The 25,082-nt window shown below is 40.3% G+C and overlaps 1 protein-coding gene across 1 annotated transcript in view; it reads right to left on the reverse strand.

Annotated features, from left to right (window-relative positions):
- Hdgfl3 (HDGF like 3) overlaps positions 1-25,082 on the reverse strand; it is a 52,069-nt gene that overhangs the window by 3,011 nt on the left and 23,976 nt on the right. Inside the window, exons 2-5 of the mRNA XM_005357674.3 lie at positions 17,149-17,225; positions 11,731-11,869; positions 11,078-11,233; positions 5,899-6,045 (exon numbers count right to left, since the gene is read on the reverse strand). Of these exons, the coding sequence (XP_005357731.1) occupies positions 5,899-6,045; positions 11,078-11,233; positions 11,731-11,869; positions 17,149-17,225 (519 nt within the window). The remainder of the gene's footprint in view (positions 1-5,898; positions 6,046-11,077; positions 11,234-11,730; positions 11,870-17,148; positions 17,226-25,082) is intronic.

Below are 25,082 nucleotides of genomic sequence, written 5' to 3' on the forward strand. Positions count from 1 at the left end.
GCAGAAGCCAAAAGGATTTTCTCATGGAGTATAATTTTTATGTGAAAAAAATTGATGTTAAGATTTGGATATTTGGCGAACTGAGCAGTAAGATATCTCACCCCAGGAGGGATGGCCATTTATCACAAGGAAATAAACAAGAAATGCTCTGAGGACACAGTGCTGGGGAGACAGAGAGCAGAGCTGCCGGGAATCTGTATGGAGGGTTTTCAGAAGACTAAGGACAAGGGCTGGGGAGGTGGATTCGTGAGGGAAGTGCCTGCTGCTCAGCATGAGGACCGAGTGGATCCCCAGCACCAGGGCAGCTGGGGACAATGCCAGTGCTTGTGGAGGAAGCAGAGATGGCTGGGGGCACTAGCCAGCCAGCCTGCAAAGTCTGTGAGTTTAAGGCTCAGTGAGAAATTGTCTTTTTTTTTTTTTTCTTTTAAAAGGTTGAGAGTGATGGAGAATTTCAATGCTGCCCTCTGGTATAAAATGCGCAGGCATGCATACAAATTAAACAACAGCAACAACAAAAAGACAGAATTACTGCTGATGATATATACCATTTCTGAATTCACACACAAAGACTCAAAGCATACAGTAAAGGTACCTGTACACCATGTTTACTGTGGCACTTACTCACAACAGCCCAGTCATTGAACCATGCTAGGGTCTATGCAAAGATAAAGAAAACCTGACACACACAGACACACATACAAGTTTCAGTCAGTCAAAAAAAAAAAGAAACTATGCTGTTTGAAGGAAAATGACTGGAACAAAACGATATAAATAAGACTTACACAAATAAGGCTTTAAAAAAAATCACATTCAGATTCTAGATTTAAAAAGGGAAAGGGAGAAAATGGAGGTGGGAGGGGACCAGGTCTGGATAAACATAATAATAGTGTATATGGATAAAAACTTCCTAATGAATCTGTGTGGTTATGATACACTAATAAAAAGCTTTAGAATTGACCACTTTATGAAAATATAGTGACTCTAATTCCTAAGAAAAATATTATTTGTTGCTAGTGATAAAAATTGATTATTTAAGTGAAAAGTATAATTTTTAGTCCTCCATCGATAGGTTCTTGACATTTAAAGACTTCTAAGAGTCAGTAGTGTTTAGAGAATGACTGACACATACCACAAAGGTCAGCATTTGAGGAGGCAGTAACCAGGATTTCCAAACAAGTAAAAGGTGTGTGAGATCCAAATGGTCTGAGGGATTGTGCTAACAAAAACTTGACTAGTTCAGGTCCTGTCCTAGTCAGCAGCAGCTGTCACCTTGACACAGCCTAGGGCCATCTAAGGAGAGACTACTCAGATCAGATTGTCTTGACTGCTGACTGATGTGGCAGGGCCCAGCCCACTGTGGCCAGCGCCATCCCCAGGCAGGTGGACCTGTGCTGTGAGAGGAAGCTAGCTGACCACACACCAGTGAGAGGCCAGTGCACAGAACAACAAAGAGCATGCCTTCACAGTTCCCACTGCAAGCTCCTGCCTTGCTTCAGGTTCCTGCCCTGACCTCTCTCAATGATGGATTATGGCCTGAAATGGAAGCTGAACAAACCCTTTCCTCTTCAAGTTGCTTTTGGTCAGTGTTTTATCACAGCAACAAAAGGAAACTAGACCAATTCCTAATGCGAGCACCTTTTAGGACACTACTATTCATAAGATAGGAAATAAAAGGGCTAGAAAGAGGGGGGAAGAAATCATCCCTATATGCAGCTCACCATCCTATACTTAAAAAATCTCCAAGAATTCACCAAAAAATCCTTAAACCAGATAAGCATCAAGTAGTGGGATGCAAAAACAACATACAGAAATCAGAAAACTTGCCACACACTGATCATGAGTTTGCTGAGAATCAGAGAACACCATCTTATCTGTAATAGCTCCAAGAAAAGTAAAAAGCCCAGGAATAAATCTAACCAAGGAGGTAGGAGTCCTTCACAAGGAAACTTCATGACACTGAAGAAAGAACTGGAAACCAGGAGATGGCAGGGAATCTAAGCTCATGAATGGGCAGAATCCATACTGTGAAAATGGTTACATTACTGAAAGTGATACACATATCCAATACAATTCCCATCAAAACTCTAAGACACTGTTCAGTGAATTAGAAAAGACAATCTTAAAATACATACAGAAACGTAAAGACCCCAAAGCCTCAGTGATCTTAAACAGGAACAATAATGCTGAAGGTACAAAACCCAAGATCTCAAACTATACTACAGAGACACACAAACTGCAGTCTCAGCGCAAACACAGACATGAAGTCCAAGCGACTACAGAACAGAGGACCTGGAAATAAAACCACACAGACAAAGCACCCAGTTTTTATTTCTGTCAAAACATGTATTAGGAGGAAAGTGCCTTTTCAATAGTGGTTCTAGGAAAACTGGATACACTCCTGGAAGAGATAGAACTGAATCTGCACCCCACCCTGTAGAGAAATAAATTCAAAATGGAATCAAAGATTTCTATGGAAGACCTAGTAATCTGAAAATGTTAGAGAAAACAGCATATAAAGCTGAGCGGAGAAAGTGGTGCCAAGAAATAGAGGAGGAACTGAAGGGGAGGAAACAGCAAGTGTTTGATCAAAACACATTGTATGCATGTATGCAACACTTTTTTTAAACTAAAAAAAAAGTGAAGAAAAGCACAGGCAGCGTATTTCAAGACACAGACAATGACTTCCTGAAGGCTTTGACAGACAATCAAAGGACTGGTAAATGGGATCATACCAAATCCACAAGCTCCTGTTACAGTAAAGGAAGAATAAGGAAGACGGAGAGCCAAGCAACAGTGGGAAAATCTTGGCCAGCTATACACTTCCCAGGGGGTATCTAACGTAAAAGAAAATGCAAAAACCGAACACCAAAAACTCCAATTACTACATTAACATATTTTGGATTCCATAGTGTCCTCCTTCCGATGCAGCTCCCTGGCCTCAACCTCCTGACCCGAACTCCAGCTGAATTCACCTCTGTTCTCTATGCCTGCACAGCTCAGTTTGCCTGGAGCAAACAGTCACTCCCTCTGCTTACTTCAAGTTCATGCCCACCAGCCCCAAGTGAGTCCCGCTTCCTTAGCAACCACCTCATTTCTCAAGCCCACTCACCCTCCTATTCTTCTCCAGGCCTTTTTAAACCTCTTCCCTTCTGTGAAACCTCAGCACTTTTCCTGCATTTCCTCAGGTCATGACCTTGTTTCTTTAGAAGATAGAAGCAATCGCAAGAATTTTTGATAAGCTCTCCTCCCAAGTCCCCAACTGTGTGTATCTGTGCCCTAATACTCCCTCCCTCACGTGTACTTATCTCGTACAGGACACTGCTCCAGCAACTGTTCCTTTGATAATCCATCTGCTGAATCCTTCTTAACAATCTGAGCATCAAGGTCATTTGACATTCTATCCCAGCTCAAGGCTATTCCATATTTAAAAGTAAGTTTAACATTATCTATCAGCTTTATGGAATACCATCACTTGTTAGAAAGCTGCTATAGCGTAGAGTGGGTAACTGACCAAAGCAGCACAAGAGAACCTAGTCAGAACCTTACACTGGGGGGGGGGCACATGATTTTAGTAGATGGTTACGATGGTTATTATTATTATTATTATTTTTTTGGTTTTTCGAGACAGGGTTTCTCTGTAGCTTTGGAGCCTGTCCTGGAACTAGCTCTGTAGACCAGGCTGGTCTCGAACTCACAGAGATCCGCCTGCCTCTGCCTCCCGAGTGCTGGGATTAAAGGCGTGCGCCACCACCGCCCGGCTACGATGGTTATTCTTAAAGACAGACAATTCTAACCACATGAAGAAAAGTGAGCAGCTGACTAAATAAAACTAAGAAATTTTTTTAAATCAAAAGAAAGTTAATAGATAAGACACAAATATTAAACAGTATCGTACAGCATAAGCAAAGCCCTATAAAGAAGTAAAAAAAAGTCTAATGGGAAAACAGGCAGAACCCTGGAAATGTGTATCATGGAGCAGAAACACGGCCAGTTGGTAAGCATAAAAAGAGACATATCACTGATCACACTGCATTACAAATTCATACTGTAATGACCATTTATATTGTCAAAAACCAAAATCAGAATGACACCAAAATAATACACTGTTGGCATTGTTGGTCTGAGCATAAACTGGCCAATCCTCCAGAAAGGGACTTGGTAAACCTGAAAGCCATAAACCTGGACTTAAGCACCTCCAGCTCTAGTGCAAACTAAGAAAACTCGAGCATGTACGCTAGGAGACAGAATGCTTATAGCAATGTAGTTTTGAACTGCCCAAAGCTGGAAATAGCACAAAAACCCATTAGCAGTAGACTGAATATATAAATTTGGCATACTGCCAACATTATATGTTCTATAACCTGAGCATTACACAGCACTGAAAAATGAATAAGGGCTGGCAAGATGGCTTGGTGAGTAAAGGTACTTTTGCTAAGCCCAAGATCTGAACTTGATCCCAGGATTCATGTGAGAATACAGATCCCTGAAAGTTGTCCTGGGACCTCCATACATGAACTATGTATGGCAAGCTGTAACAGCACCCCCCATGAGTAAGAACTTTAATTAAAAACAAAAAAAATCAAACTTGCTGCTATATAACCAAATAAATGAACTTAAAAGCACAGCAGTGAGTAAATACCATCATTAAATGTTTATAAGCAAGCCACATGGAACAATGTTAATAAAAATTGAAATAGGAACTTGGTTGTTTTTCGAGACGAGTTCTCTGTGTAGCCCTGGCTGTCCTCGAACTAGAAAATCCACCTGCCTCTGCCCCCCAAGCGCTCCCGCCCCTGTGGATGTGTGAACTTTTAAGGAAGCATACCATGGCAGACTGCAGGAGAGTCTAGGAGAGGGAGGGAACAGAAGAGAATGGTGACTGGTGAGAGTCGGGAGGAGAGAAGAGCAGCATGGTACTAAATGCTGCGAGAGAAGGGGACTTGAAGAAGAAGGCCAAGCTTGGTGATGCACCCTGTAGACCCAGCACTCAAGAGGTTCAAGCATGAGTAATATGAATTTGAGGCCAGCTTGAGCTGCACAGTGAGTACTAGGTCAGATGGGGCATACAGCAAGACCCTGTTTCAAAAGCTGAGAGGAGGAAAAAGAGGTGGAGGTTGCAGAAGCCTAACCTGCGTGGTGTAAGAGAACAACCAAGTGTACTTGGAGAGTAATGGCAGGTGAGTGGGATGAAGAGGGAAAGCTGACAGGCAAGTGGGACCGGTGTGGACAGGCGAGAATGGATAGAGAACCAGTTGAACAGAGGAGCAGCGCACTTCCCAGGCTCCACGGCTCACCCACGATTTCATCAAGGGCAGTTGCTGGGAGTCAGTGCTGTTGGGCCAGGGCTGTGCTCTCAAGTGCTCAGCCTTCAGAGGTTATTCTGTGACGACAACTGGTCTACAGAGAAAAGTGCTATGGGGAAAGGCCCCGGTGCACAAATTCCCTTCCTACCACTTTCACAAATGTGGACCTGCCTGCAATGCCAAAGCCAACAGAAGTCAACTAGAGTCAAAGTAAGTCCTGTGAGTCTTTTAAATATCAGCACTCAGATCCAGCTTGAATACTTATATTCTAATTTGGATATGCTACTGACTTTGTGAGTAAAGAAACAGAACTGTTAAATCTCAATTTCAGTACCTTCAAACTACTTTAAAATACTTGTAGCTGCTAAAGTAGTTTGAAAAAGAACAAATATTCAGAGCTCCAATTTTCCAGGAAGGTACAGTTTCCACGTGGCGCTCTTTTGTCCTCAGACTCTAAACATCTGACCGCTCATTCAGGTTTGTGAATGGATACAACAAACCGCATGTCTACTAAGGCTAAGCCATGGACACTGACTCCACAGGGCAATGTCTTCTAGGTTAGCAGGAGATAAGGAAATCATCAGCACATCCTCACCCCTTCACCAGCTTTCTGCAAGTCTGAAGTCGTGTTTCTTGTGTCATTGCCGGCGTCTCCGCCCTCAGAGCTGCTTTTGTTTTCCTCTTCTTTGCAGTCTTTATCATCTTCATCTCCTGGAGATTTCCGGGACTGTTTAGAAGACTTCTAAATATTAAAAGTTAAAAATCAGAGTCAAAAGCAGAGCTCCAGCAAATGCACAAACATAAGTAAAGAGGTGCATTAGGAGCTGGTTTGCATATCGTCTGACTCGATGGAGGACATACACAACATATTCAGTGTGCCAAGGCTGGACTAGGTGCTGCTGGACAAGTCATTTTACTTCTCTGGGCCTAGAGTAACTAGCTGGAAAGGAAGCAGATATGGGCTAGACAACCACCTAATTATCGCAAGAAATATGATATTAAAACTTGGACTCTACAGACACCCACAGCATGACTAAACACAACTGGGTGAGGACCTACCACCTTAGTAGATGTCAGAACTGAAAAGTCACCTTATAGCAATAGAAACCAAGGTCCTGAGAGTCGGGGTGAACTTCCTGAGACAGCACATGGCATTGAAGGCAGAAGACCTTGTACTGTTTGATCAGGGACAGACTTAGAAAGACTCTGACAAGGCCTTCCCACCACAGCACGACACTGCAATCTAATCTTTAAACTATGGGTGATTACTTAATCACCAAGGGAACACTGGTGAGCCAGGACGTTTTCTTTGTCATCTTCCATTTGAAATCAAATTATAGTTTGCAGCAGAAGTCGCCTGGCAGAACAGTACTAGAACTAGAAAAATATGGCTTCAATTGTATTTTTTATATACGATGGTGAGATGTTACATTTTTTGGAATTTTTAGAATTGTATGAGGATGTATTTGTATGGGTGTATGCACCTGCCACAGCATGTGTGGAAGTCAGACAACATCCTTGGGAGCTAGTTCTCTCCTTCCTGAGCTGGTCATCAGGCTTGGTGGCAACTGCTGTTACCAACTGAGTGACCATGATGACTCCTCTTAAGCAGTTTTTTTTTTAAGTAAAAATCAAGTTTAATTACAAGCATATAAACAATAAACAATGACTAATGGGCTTGTGTGAATGAAGCTAAGCTGTTTGTCCAAAAGCAGTTCCTTTAACATGTTCTGAACTTGACCAGCTTGCCCTTTTATCTATTAAATCTGTATTTCTCTTAAGAAGTTTTAATGGCTGGGCTTGTAGCTCGGTTAGTAGTGCTTGACTAGCATGCAGGAAACCCTGGGTTTGATCCCCAGCACTATATATACTGGGCATGAGGATGGATATCTGTCATTTCAGCCCTCAGAAGATAGAGGAGGAGGCTCGAAAGTTCAACAACATGATTGGGTTACATATGAGTTTGACACCAACCTGGGCTACATGAGGCCATTTCTCTAGAGGAAGAAAGGGAGGGGAGGAGAAATACTTTTAGATCAATCTCCAAATACTTTAAAAACAAGAACTAAGGTAAATTGACTAACCCAACAATTTTTTTGCTTTCCAGAAATGAATTAGCAAATTGGAACTTTCTCATACAATCAGTTTTTTTTTTTTTTTTTTAGATTTTTCGAGACAGGGTTTCTCCGTAGCTTTTGGTTCCTGTCCTGGAACTAGCTCTTGTAGTCCAGGCTGGCCTTGAACTCACAGAGATCCGCCTGCCTCTGCCTCCCGAGTGCTGGGATTAAAGGTGTGCACCACCACCGCCCGGCATACAATCTGTTTTTAAAAATTATTTTGTATGTGTGTGGTACAGGGGCAGTTGTAAGTGCTGGTGAGCAACCTGATGTGAGCGATGAGAACTGAACTCTGGTCCTCTACAAGAACAAGCGCTTTCAACTTCTGAGCCATCTCTCCAGTCCCTTACATATATAATGTTTTTTTAAATGCAAAGATTGGCTGGAGAGATGGCTGTGGTTAAAAGAGTTTACTTGCAGAGGACCTGGGTTCACTTCCCAGCACTGATATAGTGGCTAACAACCACTCATAATTCCAGTTTCAGGGGATCCAATTTCCCATTCTGGTCTGCATGCAATAACACACACGTGTTGTACATACAAACATGCAGGCAACACACACATGAAATAAACCTAAAATACAAGGAGAAAGATCTTCTAGTTACAGAACACATAAATAGATTGCTTCTATTTTACTTGATTAAAACTACCAACCATAGCCAAACTGTTAGTTTAAAATGCTATCATTTTTACCTTTTAAGATTGAGGTATCCTCAAGTAACAGTGCTGACCTCCCACTCTTAGCCAAACGTAGAACATCATAATATATATAAATGTCTGTGCAGGTTGTTTGTAAGTAACCCTGAGTTTATGCTTCTCAGCACTTAGCATGATACAAACACCAAGTCTCACACCAATGAGAGGCAGGGCATTTTTAGACATCTCCTAATGAGTGACAATAGTATCTTCACAGGAAATCTGGCTGCAAAACTAACTGTGTAAAGCTCTTCAGATCATAAGTCCTGTAAGTTTCTTTTAAATTAGTGTTTATCATCTGTTTTATCAGTGTGGACTTGAATTGGTTTTACGTTTAACTGTTGTTCTGCTAACTAAAATTCTTGCTCTTTTAGCATTTTTACTAATTTGTTTTAAGGATCTGATAAGCCTTAACCACAAATCATTTGCATAAAATACTTTTAATTTACAGTTTTCTAGTCTCTGCTAGTGCTTGGTTAACATGAACCAGCTATATACTTGTTAAAAGATAAGTCACTTTCCTCAGACCTGCTGTACTTTGGTTTTTTATTTTGATTATTGAGTTTTTTTCCCCTCAAAGGTAAATGCAATCCTGTAGATAGAGAAGATATGAGACAATCCTTTTACCTAACTGGATGTTAAGAAGGTTTACAGACTACTAGTTTTCAAGAACGAAAGTAGACTATTCAATTTTAAGAGAAATTCATGTATTCAAAAAAAGAAAACACTGGGAATCCAGAGAGAGTAACAGGGCTACAGTAGGAAGTGGTTCTCCCAGTGTCATTTCCGTGTCAGCCGACTTATAAACTAGATTCCCAGCCTTTCTACAAAGTCCTGGAACAGCAGTTCTGGGACCTTAAGGCATGTCAACAGCAATTCATAGGATTCTGATCTACGTGACAGTTGAGATGCACTGTGTTATTAACAGGAAAAAGGTACAGTCTGACCGGGCTTCTAGCTACCTGGAATCACATCATTTCAGAGCTTGGAGCAGAAAGACCACCATGAGTTCAAGGCTCATCTGCGATATGTATCCAGTTCCAGGCTAGACTGGATCACAGAGACAGACCCTCTACAAAGAAAACAAACTAACTAACAAAAAACAAGCAAACAAAAAATCCAAACACCTTCCACTTCAACACACAAATATATATAAAAAAGTTAGAATTCTGGGCTGGGTACTAAGTAGCTCAGGTGGTAGAGTATTAGCCTAGCATGGACAAGGAGTTTTAATTCCTAGCATTGTGGAAAGCCAGCAACAGTGAAAAAATAAACACAGTTCTTAAGTGATCATGAAAATTTCAATTAAATAAGAATAGTTAATTCTAATTAATTAAAATTAAACAATCCTTTAAATTGTAAATTTCAGGCTTCACCTTTACTGCTTTAAAGTGCTAACTCTACCCTAACTATGAGTCTTGGTATTGTTGATTGTGGAAACATGCAATGAAATAGTGACATTTAAAGGCAACATGTCCATTGTTAAGTCTTTGAAGCCTTATGTAGCTTTTACATAATTTAAGGTTGCAAACACATTCCATACAAGCTCAGCAGGTAATCAATTAAGTAGAAATTCAAATGGATGTTTAAGGAAAACACAAATGCTAAAAGAAATTCAACTTAAAACTAACCAACTCTATCCTCACCAAAAGCAATCATTTGTTTGCTTATGTGTGTGTGTGTGTGTGTGTGTGCGTGTGTGCATGTGTCCAATTTCTCCTACCCCCTCCCCACTATTTTCCCCTCCTAACTACATGTGCTTGTGCTTTTTGTTTTTAAATTTAATACCCATTGCATACATTTAGTGCTGCCTATATATAGAACACAATGGTCTCAAAAAGGCCTGAAACTACCTTATATTTTTAGGTAGGGTCTCTTACTGGACTCCCTCATTGGGCTAGACTGGGTGACCAGCAAGCCCCTTCCAGGGATCATCCTGTCTCACCTACCCTGCCAGCTCGGGGGTTACAGCCACATGGGCCCAGATTTCAGGTGGGTGCTAGGTTATCTAGACTTGGTTCTCATTCTTGTGCAGTAAGCATTTTACCTACTGAACCATCTCTCTAGCCCTAGTAGTAGTTACTAAGATACATAGTGAATCACACAACAGGTAATAACAATGAATGGATATCATTTTAGCTATATGTTAGTAGGTAGATTTTAACAACTGCCAAAGTCAAATCCTAATTGTATGAGAAGCTCTTGGTACTTGTTTTTTCAGGGGTTCCTAATTATACAGAGCCAATAAATACAAGAATCGAAACAGAAATAATTTTAAGTGTTCAATCATGTGACAGACTCTACTGAATCTTGAACTAATCTTAGCTCCTCAAGGATCCATTTCTCTTACTTTCAAAAGTTTTCACAAATCTCAGGGTATTTTTGACTTCATATCTAAAGTACCGTATAGCAAACCTACTCCTTCCCTTTGTAAATCTGCCATTGCGTCACTGCTGCTATGTCTGGAACAGAACCTGGACCCATTCACCGACACCGCTTGCAAGTTTGCACTGTTTAGCATTCACCTGTGTCTCTGTGCTCCAGATCTAAGGGTACCTGTTCTTTCTGTTTTCTTCCTCTTTTCATAATTTACATTTGTTTATTATTTACTTGTTTATTGTGCCCCCTCTCCCTTTCGATGGAGTCTGAATCCTCAGTCCTGCATACCCAGTTTAACTCAATGTCTGGTACGGATGCACCCTACAGTATTATGTTTAACCTTCTTCCTTCAACTAAGCATACAGTACGTTCAGGGCAATCAGCTGACTCCCCGAATACCTCAGGGCTTCTGCCTTTCTGCCTCTAGAGTTTTTAGTGTGTATGTGGGGGTGGGGGAGGGGATGTGGCTGAATCACATGTTCTAGGTTAGCACTTTGCCAAGGAACTATACCTCCTACCCAGATGAAAGCCTTTAGTGAACATGCATGAGACATGAATAGTGGGAGGGAGGTTGTCAGTGACCTTTGAAGTGTAGGACTTTTTCCGTTTTGAGCCTCCTTTCTCATTCTTCCTTTTGCCTTTTCCATCTTCTACTCTATCGCCTTCCTCCTCGCTGCTTGCATCTGCCGTATTTCCACCTTCTCCCTCAGTTTCTGAAGAGCTCTGCTGCTGAATTGTCTAAGGGGAAAAAGAATCAGCCAATTACATTTTGGAAAAAAAAACAAGAACACAAACTGTGGAAACAATCACTCTGCTTAAATTTCAAAGACTTTGGCCTACTTCTAACATTTTAAAATAAAGAACCATTTTATGACAGCCAGGCATAGTGGCACACATCTCTAATTCCAGCTGAGGCTGAGGTAGGAGGGTTGCTTGTGGTCAAGAATTTGAAGCTAATCTCAGCAGCATGGGTAATCCTGATTCAATTAATGACCCAAATGACTGTCAGAGTCAATTTTTCAATGGCCACTTAACTCAGACTCTCTGGGCAAGACTTGGTACTTAATCAAAAAAACAAAACAAAACAAAACAAAACTGCTGCTATAGCCAAAGAAGAACTCTGACTTCAAACAAATGGAAGGTAAGTACTAACAAGAAGGACATTTTACAAAGATGCATAAGAGTTAAAAGCAAGGAATAAGAGTACAACAAGAGACTGTGATGCAAACTATTACCTGGTACCCAGTAAATTTCACTCCTGGGTTATTTTCAATTTCCCATAATCCTTCATTAAATCCTTTCCGTTTGTTTGACTTTCCAAACTTGTCTTTGTATTCCTTATATGGGAAAAGGTCTTTAGGACCTAGAAATGCACTGCAGAGATAGATCAGAAATAGAACTGACACGCTGACCTTCAAATACAAGGTGCTGTAATATCAAGATCAAATATGACGTCAGAGCACATTACAATAAAGTTATTTAAAGTATACAGAAACCCTCTGGGTTAAACACATATCACAAGATGCTTTAGAAACATATTTCAAGGCAATAAAATGGATATCTGAGTATGTAAAGTCAGCAACTGTGGACTGTCCAATTTTGACTTTATATTAATATTACAGATATACTTCATTTAAAATTGATTTCTAGTTACACAAGATAGAATTAGAGCTATTTACTTTGATTGTGTCAATCATTATTTTAAACTAGTATTTATGTTAATCTTACTGTAGGTAAGGGTTTGTGAGATTTATATTAGGAATTTAAATACTGGAATAAAAATTATTTAATTCTGTATACTACTTTAGAATAGTTAGCCTAGCCAAAATTATTTCTGTAAATTGCTTGGGGGGAGAACAACCCAGAAGTAGCAAAGTAAACAAAATTATATCTAATTTAAAGCTTTCCTAACTAAATTAATTATATTCAAGAAAAAGTAGTTAAATTCTGTAACTACCAGACTGGGGCACACTGAACAGAACCTTTAATATCGTGACTTGTGATCTTAATTTAGTGAGTGAAACTACTAAGGCTCACTTTGGCTGACATCCTTGAGACATTTCAAATTAAAGTTTACGTAGCTATTAATATGATAAATACCAGTTAAACTCCTATGTGTCAGGCATTGTTGCAATGGTATGGGAATAAGGCACAGCAATTGCTGCCTTCAGGAAGCACAGGTGCTGATAGTAGACCAATTAAAATGGCAAACTAAACACATATTTCTTGTATACAAAGAAGGATGGTGTCTTAGTTTCTTTTCCTGTTTCTGTAATAAAACACCCTAACAGAGCAACTTAAGGAAGGAAGGGTTGATCTGGCATATAGTTGAGGTTAACATCTACCACTGTCAGGAAGTCAAGGGTTCTGACGTAGCTAGACACATCACATCCACAGTCAAGAGCAGAAAGCAATGAGTTAACGCATGCACGCTGAAGCTCAACTCATTCCACTCATACAGTCAGAATCCATCCTAGGGAATGGTGCTCTCACAGTGGGTGGGTCTTTCTAGTTCAAATAACCAATTAAGAAAACCCCTCACAGACAAATTATTCACCTAGCTAATTTCTCACTGAAACTCTTTCCCTGGTGAGTCTAGGTTGGGCTGTTGACAATTAAAACGAGCCCATCCCAGATGGGTACATTAGGGATGACTTCTACAATTCCAGCTGTAAAGACTGGAGAAGGCATGACCAGGAAGGGAACTTCTAAGTAAAGGAGGTGAAGGCACCCTCTGTACTGTTACCTGGGAAAAAATTGTGTGCCTGAGAAACACAGAAGAGGCCAGGGCAGCTAGAGTGAAATGAGTAACAGTAACCAGTATGGACATGGTTAGAGAAGTAACAGGCTAGCGACCTGTTAGGGCCTTGGAGCTCATTGCAAAGGTATTGAGTAGTATGGGAAGCCATGCAAGGTTCTGAGTTTTGTTCATAGCACCATTTGGCTGTCATGTTGGAAACCAAGTGAAGGTTAGGTACTAGGATGTTAGCAAGAACTAACAGAAGGCTACTGAAATAAAAAATGATGGCAACTTGGGCCAGGGTGTAGTTGGTGAAGAAATGATCAAATTCAGATTTCATTCTCAGGAAAGAAACCTTGGTGGAGAAACTGGATTTGAGGCTACCTTTAAGGGCTCAGGATGATAAATAAGAAAGCTAGAGTTGTTAGTTTCTGAAATGTTACGATTTTTCTCTTGCAGAAAAAAATTTGGGATGAAGCATATTGTTAGTTGTAAAACTTGAAGTCCCAGTTAAAACATTCAAAAGAAGATATCAAGTAGGGAGCTAGAAAATATTTTCTGGGGATTAAAGAAAACTATGAGCTAGAGATAGGAATTTAGAAATCAGAAAAAGATGATACTGAAACCTTTCAGTCAACATGCTAGCAGTAATTCATAAATTCCATTTTCTGACTGGGTATAGCAATGCTCTCTCCAGATGATTAAAAAATCAACTAACAAATCTATGTGTACTAAGCGTGTTGGCACTGACAATGCACATGGGAGGTGGAGGCAGGAGTCTGAGCCCATTCTGGGCTCTGTGAGACCCTGTCTACCAGGGAGAGGAGTGTAGACCTGTTAGTTAGCCATACTCCAGGAAGATCACATGTGGTTGTTTTAAAGGAAATGCCCCCCAAAGGAAGTGGCTCTATTAGGACATGTGGCTTTGTTGGAGGAAGTGTGTTACTATGGAGGCAGGCTTTGAGGTCTCATACATGTTCAAGCCACACCCATGTTTCAAACTACTTCCTGTTGCCTTCAAGGCAAGATGTAGGACACTTGGCTACTTCTCCAGCACTATGTCTGCCTGCATGCCACCATGTCACACCATAATGATAATGGACTAAACATCTGTACTGTGGGATAATGCTCTTGTACACTGTAAAGTTTTGTCACTCATATTGGCTTAATAAAATGTTGACTGGCCAGTAGACAGGCGGGAAGCATAGGCAGGGCAACCAGACGAGGAGAATTCTAGGAAGAGATGCAGTCATAATCCAGAAACAGAGGATGCAAGATGAGAATGCCTTACTAAGAAAAGGTACCAACCCACATGGCTAAACATAGACAAGAATTATGGGTAAATTTAAGTTGTAAGAGCTAGTTAGTAATAAGCCTAAGCAATAGGCCAAACGGTTTATAATGAATATAAGCTTCTGTGTGTTTATTTGGGACTGAATTGCTGCGGGACTGTGTGGGACAGAACCTTCAGTAGGCACCTCTGAAAATGTAAGCCACCACAATTAAATGTTCTTCCTTATAAGAGTTGCTGCGGTCATGGTGTCTCTTTACATTAATAGGAATCTAAACTAAGATATCACACATCCAAGAATATTTGGGCAGCACAAATTGGTCCTGGTGGTTTAAAAAGAAAAGACACAAAGTTGAGTAGGGAAGGAGATGTGGATCCAGGAAGAGTTGGAGGAGGGGAAAGGAAATGCTCAAATACACAACCAAAAATAAAACTTTTGAGGGATGGGTAGGTTAAAGTTTTATTTGATGAACAACATGAACATGAGAAAAAGTGAACATTATATGTCTACTTCACTTTCAAGGAAACTTAACAGGAATTATTACTCTGGCCTTTGACTTTTGCAATCATTGATCTATGCATAGGAAACAACTGTGGGTTAAGCTGATTAAAGTTTGTGTGCCAGTTGGCAGGTCTTTTAGGGCACCTTTCCACTTCCACTGATTTACAGAATACCTTAAAAAAACAAATACTTACCAAGGGAATAAAAGTAAACACATAATTTTAGTAAATGGTGCATAAAGTACAAGTGAGATTTTTCTAAGTTAACTTTTGCCTTGTCCCCAAAAATGCAGCCAGATAATTTGGAACAGGTCATTCTAAGGAAATCAGAACAATGGTATGCATATAAAATAAGGTCAGGAGTGAGGTAAATAAAATATGTATCACAAAGCATATTCTATTTATAGGTAAAACATTTACTTCTAAGCTTTCTAGCAACCTAAGAAAAGGTATACAGTGTTTGTGAGATGAAAATAAGACTTGGGTTTAGCTTCTTGCCTCCTTGAGAACTTGTAACTAGTCCAGCAACACACGCATACACACACACAGAACAACAACAATATAATTAAGCCAAAATAAACTAAACTCAAAACAATACCAAAAAGCCCTAAAAGATTATTTCCTGAAAGATACACATTATCTCTCACACAAGAAAATAAATTTCTGTCTTCAGGACTTTACCCTGGTGCTTTCAAGACCAGAATGAGGTCAAGTTAGAATGGGAGAAATAGCAAGCTAAGATTCCTTTCCAACTCTGCTAACATTTAAATGAAAGTAAATGACAGAGTGTGGCAAGACTGTAAATTGTCCCCCAAACCTTCTTCTTCTTCTGCCTTTCATTAACAGATTATTACTTCTCCCATATTTCAGAACTGCTAAACTGGAAACCACTTTCCAGCTTCCCTATGGCTGTGTGCGGTTCCATGACCAAATTCTTGACAATGGAATGAGTGTAAGCAGAAGTGACTGAGGGACCTTTCTTGCCATTTCCTTACAAGTCATCCTGTTTTTCACTCTTCTCTCTTTCCCTCTCCCTAGAAGATGCACATGCACAAAGGAAACGTTAGTATTTAAATAAAGCCAATGAGCTAGGTATGCAAATGACTTTAACCTCCGCACTTAGGAGGAGAAGCAGAGGGATCTCAGTGAGCTCAAGGCTAATGTGGTCTATATAGCGAGGCTCTCACGAACAGGCACACAAGGTTAATACCAAGGAATGGTAGGATCTGAGAGAGGGTGCAACTCTTAGAACTCATTTAGCGCAAACCTGTCTATCCACCCTCACCTGTGCCCACTTCTGGATTACTGTGAAAAAAGGAAATAAACGTATATATTACTAGAATCCATATATTAACAAATGTAATTAGAAAATCTTTAAAAGGCAGTATGTTTGTTTTAGGTCTAAAGCTGAAAGAGCTAAGAGAACATAACTTTGTCCTGTAAGAATGAGTGGAAGATGCTCTCTAAACGGGACATGTACAGGGTCCCAGCAGTCAGTCAATTGCTCTAGGACTTCACAAGTGTCCTGAAAGGAGACTTGGTTTGATAACCAACACTTAAAATACAAACAGAAATGGCATTTAAAGCAAAGATGTGCTTTCAGTAATCAAGACTTCTATGAACAAAAACTTACTTTATGGTTTGGATTTGAAATGCCCCTTCTCCCCTGCTCTTAGGTTCAAACATTTAGTACCCAGACAGTGATGTTAATTTGGGAAGTTGTGGAGTCTTACTGGGTGAGGCATGAATGATAGGTCATCAGAAACGTACCTTTTACGCTATGGCCATGCCTGCCCCGGCTCGGCTTGCCTTTTCTGCATGTCCTAGTCCTAGTCCACATGTAAAAACCTAGAACCACATCTTCTTCCTGCATAGACTCCACCATGCCTTCCCTGATGTGAGGAACTGAAATCCCCCGATTTTCTTCCCAAACTTGCTTCTGTTATGTTTTGTTACAACATGCAAAAATAACTAATGCACCTTACAGTAATAAAATGTGTTGTCTGTTATTTTATAAGAGGACATAATAACTAACATTAAACAGTATAGATCACATATTAATATGTAATCTAGTGGAGTCAGATCAGAGCTGTTGAAACTTAGGCTATTTTGTTAACTTACGTTTCATGGGTACCAAAAAAGAAGATGGGATACTTGTTGGCTGGAGGCTTCACAGCTCCCTCTGGGAGTTCATCAATCTATTAAAGATAAATTCAGTTATGAAAGAATGTTGTAAACACAATAGAAACAATGTTTTAATAATTTATTGCCAATTTCAAAATAATATTAGTGTAATAAAAATTCTAAGTTTTTTCCCAAACCTAGCAAAATTCTTCTAAACATCCTATTTGGTTCTATTTAAAACTGTAAAGTAGTTATATCCAGTACAATAATTTATTGAGGCTGAACTATTCATGCCTTTTGACTCAACAGAATTACTCCTACTCTTGGAAATCTGTTCTAGTGAAATAAAGCAAAAGCTGAACTTTTGACAGGGTGTCTCTGTTGCTCTGAAGCCTGTCCTGGAACTCACTCTGTAGACCAGGCTGGCCTCAAACTCACAGAGATCCGCCTGCCTCTGCTTCCTGAGTCCAGGGAATTAAAGGTGTGAGCTACCACTGTCTGATGTCAAAAGCTGTACTTTTAAAAGTAATGACAAACATATATCTCTAGAATACATTTTAACACAGGGGGTATGAGAACTAATAATGTACTATTATGCAACCATTAGTCTGGACCAGGCTGAGTTTCTCTCTCCAACCACATAAGACTTAATAAAGATACACATTTATTATTTCACTTCCATGTTCCAGATTCTATAGCTTTTTGTTGCATATCTATCATTCCTAGTTACGTATTTGGGCAATTTCTGTTTTTCTTTTTGTAGACAGGGTTTCTCTATAGCTTTGGAGCTCGTCCTGGAACTTGCTCTTGTAGATCAGGCTGGCCTCAAGCTCACAAGAGATCAATTTGCTTCTGCCTCCCAAGTGTCGGGATAAAGGCGTACGCCACCACTGCCCAGCCATTTCCGTTTTTGTTTTTTTTTTTTTTTAAATATAGGTAAGTCAGCGCTTCTCAAGATCTACCAGTTCTTTGTTTGTTTATTTATTTAATTTTTCATGACAGGGTTTCTCTACATAACAGTCCTGGAACTCGCTTTGTAGGCCAAGCTGACCTCGAACTCACTGAGATCCTCCTGCCTCCCAAGTGCTGAGATTAAAGGTATGTACCACTACTGCCCGGCAAGATCTACCAGTTCCAAGTGCTACTGAGGTTAAAAACTTCAGATAGAGTAAGGTCAAAATTCCCTAGAACATTCCAAGAAATGGTCATTCTTCTCCTCATATCATGATACAATATGAAACTAGATGTGATTATTTATAAGCGTGCTATTTTTAATTTTGTTATGTTGAGACAGGGTCTCATACTATAACTCAGTCTTGCCTGGAACCCACTACATAGCCCAGGCTGTCCTCCAGCCTCTGCCTCCTGAATGCTGCTGGGCTTACATACAAGCAACAACAAGCTATTCTCTTTCTGTCTTCTCTGATGGCTGAACTTCTCATTTTTCAGAGACACATATTATTCAATTACAAAAATGAGTATTTGTTTACAATATTTTGTTAGCAAAATAGGCTCCAAGAATCATCAGCAATTTCCCAAAATGCTTATCTAGAAATGGTTTCTAGTTACAATACAGCTTTCTAATTCTACCTTGAACATTTCAAGCCCTGCACTGTCAAATGAGGGGCTCTGAAATTTAGGATTAACATTGTAAATCTACCTGTTGACCATGCTTTCCTCTGGAAGCTAGCTAGATATGAGTACAAGTCATGACTGTCACTTACTGGCTATGTGATCCTGGGCAAATTACTCAACTGTAGCTTCTTCATCTCTTCACATGACACACGTATTACTACTGTGACTATCAAATGAAAGGCACTTAGCATCCCTAGCTCCAGGTGCTCAATAAATAGGCTCTAGATAATTATTAATACTATTAGCCCATGAAACTTTCCAGGGGCTGTATCTTGTTTGTATGCAGGCATGTGCATGCATGCAGAGGCATGAGGCGGACACCAGGGGCCTTTCATCAATTGCTTCCCACCTTTATTTTTTGAAACATGGTCTCTCCCTGAACCTGAAGCTCACTGATTCCACTAGGCTGGGCAGCCAGCGAGCGTCACAGATCTACTCCACTAGGATCTGAACTCAGGCTTTCATGCTTCCCTATCTATAGTCATTTCCCTAGCCCCTGCAGGAGCTATATCATATTTAGAATGTTATCCCTAATACTATTGCCTAAATATAGTCTGAGAGTATCCCCCTATCGTTCATGTGTTAGAAGCTTGGTTCCCCAGTGTAGGGATATGAAGAAGTGGTAGTACCTCTACTGGAAGAAGCTCCTGGGACGTTGTCCTGGGAAAGAGATCATGGTGTTTTCACAGGATCTCTGAGTTAGTTTTATAAAAGCCAGAGCCCACCTCCTAAGATCTCTGCCACTTCCTGTCTTCTAGGAAGGATTTCCCTCACACTCTACCGCCATCTACCATTCACTGTGACTAGGGCAGCAGCTGCACCAGACTGCTGCCGTGCTGGGAGGACTTTCAGCATCACCCACAAACAGACTGGTTCACTTATCTAAGTACGACAAACAGTGCTTATCAATCTTTGTTGTCATATGATAAAAATCTACCATATCACAATGGGAAAAATCTCATGACTTTGTTAAGCAAAAAAGAAAATACTTTATGTTCATCATTGATTATAATTATATGTATGTATTTTTATAGATGGATACTAGGAAGGAATAGGAAAATATAAACATCTAAGTGTAAGGTCAGTGGTAATAAAGGAGAAAAATTCTCCATTTTCAATTTCCTTTTTGTTCTCATAATTTACAAAAGAAAACTTTTATATCAGAGGACTAAAATGACTATTATATAAATAGAAAATTTCTTGTATTTCTTTACTGCTGCTGTTTTAATCAAATCCATAAAGATCGAAGCTGGTGGTGGTGTACGCCTCTAATCACAGCACTCTGGAAGCAGAGGTAGGCAGATCTCTGTGAGTTTGAGCTAGCATGGTTTACCGTGGCTGGTTCCAGGACAGCCAGCACTACACAAAGAAGCCCTATCTTGAAAAACAAACAAACAAAAAGATAGAATCAAGTCATTTCAGTGTAAATAATTTTGCCTCATTTGTTTCTCAAATTTTAAAAAAAATGAACAGATTTTCTAATTGTAACATGTTCCAAAATTAGTCTGCTGACTGTAAACAATCTTAGAGCTAGTCAATGCATACATGAACTATGTTTTTAGATACTAGACATCAGAGGGCACAGGACTATAGTCCCCAGGAATCAGTGTTTTAAGAAGCCTCTAGGCGATTTTGACACACTCTTGTCAGTTTCTTGTGGTTCTTGTAGATGAGCCATGGTGTTTGTATTAACATAAAGTCCTCTAAATCTTCAGGCTTTTTGTATTCAGACTGCAAGCTTATTTTCCTAATTCTTTCAGAAAGTCCTGTTAAGTATGTAGCCATTTAGAAATAAATTCTTATAGAAACTGAAAACTTGCAAGCATTTTAAAAACAGGATCAAATGGGTTTGTTTTCATGTGAACTTTTAAAATTTCTTACACTACTGTGAAGCTGGTATTCTGCATGATTAAAATAAATGAACATGTAAGCAAATTACAATTCTGAGTTTTTTGCTTTTTGTTTTTTCTTTGTAGCTCTCACTCAATATCGGTTTGACTAAGCCTCTGAGTGCGGAGATCACAGGCATGCTCCACACACTTAGCTCCTCACAGCCATTTTCTCTATGTGTAACCACCTGTGCAGAGGGCATGGCGGCCACGGGGTTTCTTCTTCTATTGTTCTATTTTACTCCATCAAGATAAGGGTCTTTTACTGAACATGGAGCTCACTTGTTTTTGTTTGCTATTATTTGTTTTTATTTGGTTTTGTTTTATTTATTTATTTTTGAGACAGGGTCTCTAAGTAGTCTTGGCTGTCCTGGAACTCACTCTATACCAGGCTGGCTTCGAACTGTGAGATCTGCCTGCCTCTGCCTCCCAAGTACCGGGACTAGAGGCCTATGCCAGCAACTTTATTACTTTTATAAGTTGTAATGAAATGTATCTGATATGTGACCCCTGTGAAAGAATTGTGACCCACAGGTTGAACACAACTGGCTTAAATGACATTTGAAAGCTCAACATCTAATATAATTAGGAGGGCCTCTACTGCACTCCCAGCCTGTACCCATGGATACGGCCCTCATACAAAGAATCTTTTCCAATCAAAGGTAACAGGCAGAGCTCCTACTATCCCCGAGGATCAGCATTCAGTTCTCTGTCGACCCTTGAAATTACTCTAATAACCAAACATATTCTCCTGTGGTAACTGCATGGCACCTGATCCTATTAAAACTATCAGCCCCATTTTACACTGTCCACCGCTTCTGAGTGGAGCTACCATTGGGCCTGTGGGGTGGGTGTATAATGTCTTTTTTTCACTCCAGGCTTTGAGTAATGCAGTTAATAGTCTGCTGCCTGTCACATCTGCCCAGTATTGGGTATTTGGGCATCCCCACAGCTACACAGTAGGAATTTCTCTCTTACTAGGGGACGAATTAGTGATTAAAATGTACCAACATGAGGGTGATGTAATCATGACATGGAGATCAAGGGATTGGATTCCACATGGTGGCTAAATGTGAATAGTTTGTGTGCCCATTCATCCTGAGAGTCTAGCTGGAGGCCGAGGGGGTCAGAAGTCCTAAGGGGAAGGGCCCAGGGAAAGACACGAAGGCTCCTCCCTGGGCAAGATCTCTTCTCTTAGAAGGGACCACGCTCAGCTCTTTCACCTCACTCCTATTTCTGTTCAACTCCATCAGAAAGACTCTTCACAGCCTACTTCAAAACCACTTCCTTCCCTATCCCTTTCCCTTCTGGTTTATTGTTTTAGCACTCTCTGACACAGGAATGGATGCTTGTGCACATCTGTCTCTTGGCACTGTGACAATCTCTCTTGTCCTTCTCACGGCTGCATTCCCGCTTCATACAGCAATGCTTGAGTGGAACACATTTTAAGTTGAATCCTAACTCTACGTGCTGTGTGTCTGAAAAAGGGGGTAGAGACAGAGATGGGGACAAAGTGCTGAATGAGGGCTGGGAGACAGCCCTATATTCAAATGACAAATGGACTGAGAAAGAAATTAGGGACAGAACACCTTTCACAGTAGGCTCAAAGAATATAAATTATCTTGGGTTAACTCTAAGCAAGTGAAATATTCGTATGATAAAAACTTTAAGACACTGAAGAAAGAAACTGAAGAAGATATCACAAGATGGAAAGATCTCCTATACTCATGAATTGGTAGGATTAACATAGTAAAAATGGCCATCCTACTGAAAGCAATCTACAAATTCAATGCAATCCCCATTAAAACCCCATCACAATTCTCAGATTGAAAGGACAACATTCTCCTTCATATGGAAACACAAAAACCCAAGATAGCTAAAATAATCTTGAATAATAATGCTGGAGCTATCACAATCCCTGATTTCAAGTTGTGTTTCAGAGTTATAGTAATAAAAACAGCATGGTGCTGGCACAAAAACAGACACACTGATCAATGGAACTGAATTCATGAGATGGACATGAATCTACACACTTGTGGACATCTGACTTTTGATAAAGCATCCAGAAATACACTCTGAAAAAAAGGAAAGCATCTTCAACAAATGGTGCTGATCAAACCAGATAGCTGCATGTAGAAGAATTCAAGAGATTTGAACCTAGAGTGGCTCCCAGGAGCCCAAGGAGATGTCCCCAGTTAGTTCCTTGGGCAGCTGAGGATAGGGAACCTGAAATGACCCTATCCTATAGCAATACTGACGAATATCTTGCATATCACCAATCTGGTGATGGATGGAGATAGAGACAGAGACCCACACTGGAGCACTGGACTGAGCTCCCAAGGTCCCAATGAGGAGCAGAAGGAGGGAGAACATGAGCAAAGAAGTCGGGACCATGAGGGGTGCACCCACCCACTGAGACAGTGGAGCTGATCTATTGGGAGCTCACGAAGGCCAGCTGGACTGTGACTGAAAAAGCATGGGATAAAACCCGACTCTCTGAACATTGCGAACAATGAGGACTGATGAGAAGCCAAGGACAATGGCGAGGGGTTTTGATCCTACTTAATGTGCTGGCTTTGTGGGAGCCTAGCCAGTTTGGATGTCCACCTTCCTATATATGGACGGAGGGGGGAGGACCTAGGACTTACCACAGGGCAGGGAACCCTGACTGCTCTTTGGACTGGAGAGGGAGGGGGAAAGGAGTGCGGGGAGGGGGAGAAGGGTGGAGGAGGGGGAGGGAAATGGGAGGCTGGGAGGAGGCGGAAACTTGTTTTTTTCTTCCTTTTCTCAATAAAAAAAATTCATAAAAAAACTCAAAAAAAAAAAAAGAATTCAAGTAGATCCATACTCCTTGCCCTGCACAAAACTCAACTCCAAATGAATCAAAGATCTCAACATAAAATCAGATACACTGAACCTGACAGAAGAGAAAGTAGGAAATAGCCTTGAACATTGGCAAGAGAAAAGACTTTCTGAGCAGATCACTATTAGCACAGGCACTAAGATCAACAATTAATAAATAAATGGGACCTCATAAAACCAGGAAGTTTCTACATGGCAAAGGACATCAACATTTGTCAATGTGTAATTATTTTGTCAAAGTGTCAGCCTACAGAATGGAAAAAGATTTTTTTTATTAACTCACATCTGATAGAAAATTAATATCCAAAGTATATAAAGAACTCAAAAACTAGGTATAAAGAAACAAATTACCTAATTAAAAATTGTGTACAGATTTAAACAGAGTCTCAAAACTGGAAATTCAAATGGCTGAAAAACAAAGAAATCTTAAACACCATTAGCTTTCTTAGGGTTACTATTGAAAGAAAACACCATGACCAGAGCAAACTGGGAAGGAAAGGGTTTATTTGTCTTACGCTTCCACATCACTGTTCATCAAAGGAAGTCAGGACAGTAACTCAAAAGCAGGAACCTGTAGGCAGGAGCTGATGCAGAAATCATGGAGGAATGTTCCGCCTACTTTTCTTCTAGAACCCAGGACTAGCAGCCCAGGATGGCACCAACCACAATCAGCTGGACCTCCCTCATCTATCACTAAATAAGAAAATGATCTCCAGCCTGATCTTACGGAAGCATTTTCTCAACTGAGGTTCTCTCCTTTCAAGTATTTCTAGCTTGTGTCAAGCTGACATAAAACTAGCCAGCATATTAGTCATCAGGGAATGCAAATCAAAAGTACTTTGAAACTTAATCTTAAACCTCTCAGAAAGGCTAAGAACAATAAAACAAGTGATAGCTCATGCTGGTGAGGATGTGGAGTAAGGGGAACACTCATTCATTGCTGGTAGGAGTGCAAACTTGTATAGATAGACACTATGGAAATCAGTATGGCAACTCACCAGGAAAATGGGACTCAATCTAGCTCAAGATCCAGTTATACCACTCTTGGGCATATACCCAAAGGACACTTTATTCTACCACAGAGATACTTGCTCAAACTTGTTCACTGCTGCTCTACTCATACTAGCCAGAAATTAGAAATAACTTTGATGTCCCTCAACAGACAAATGGTTGAAGAGAATATGGCACATTTACATACTGGAGTATTACTCAGCTGTTTAAAAAGTGAATTCGTGAAATTTGTAGGTACATAGGATAGAACCAAAAAAAAAAAAATCCTGAGTGAGGTTATCTCAGTCATAGAAAGACAAATATGGTATGCATACACTTATATGTGAATATCAGTTAAGTCAATGATAACCAAGCTACAATCTGAAGAACCAGAGGTTAGTTATAAAGTAAGAAACTGGGGAGACAAATTGATCTCATTAGGAAAAGGAAACAGGCTGGGTGATGGTGGCGCATGCCTTTAATCCCAGCACTCAGGAGGCAGAGGCAGGCAGATCTCTGTGAGTTCGAGACCAGCCTGGTCTACAGAGCTAGTTC

This window comes from Microtus ochrogaster, chromosome 22, assembly GCF_000317375.1.
Source record: "Microtus ochrogaster isolate Prairie Vole_2 chromosome 22, MicOch1.0, whole genome shotgun sequence".
Taxonomy (NCBI): Eukaryota; Metazoa; Chordata; class Mammalia; order Rodentia; family Cricetidae; genus Microtus; species Microtus ochrogaster.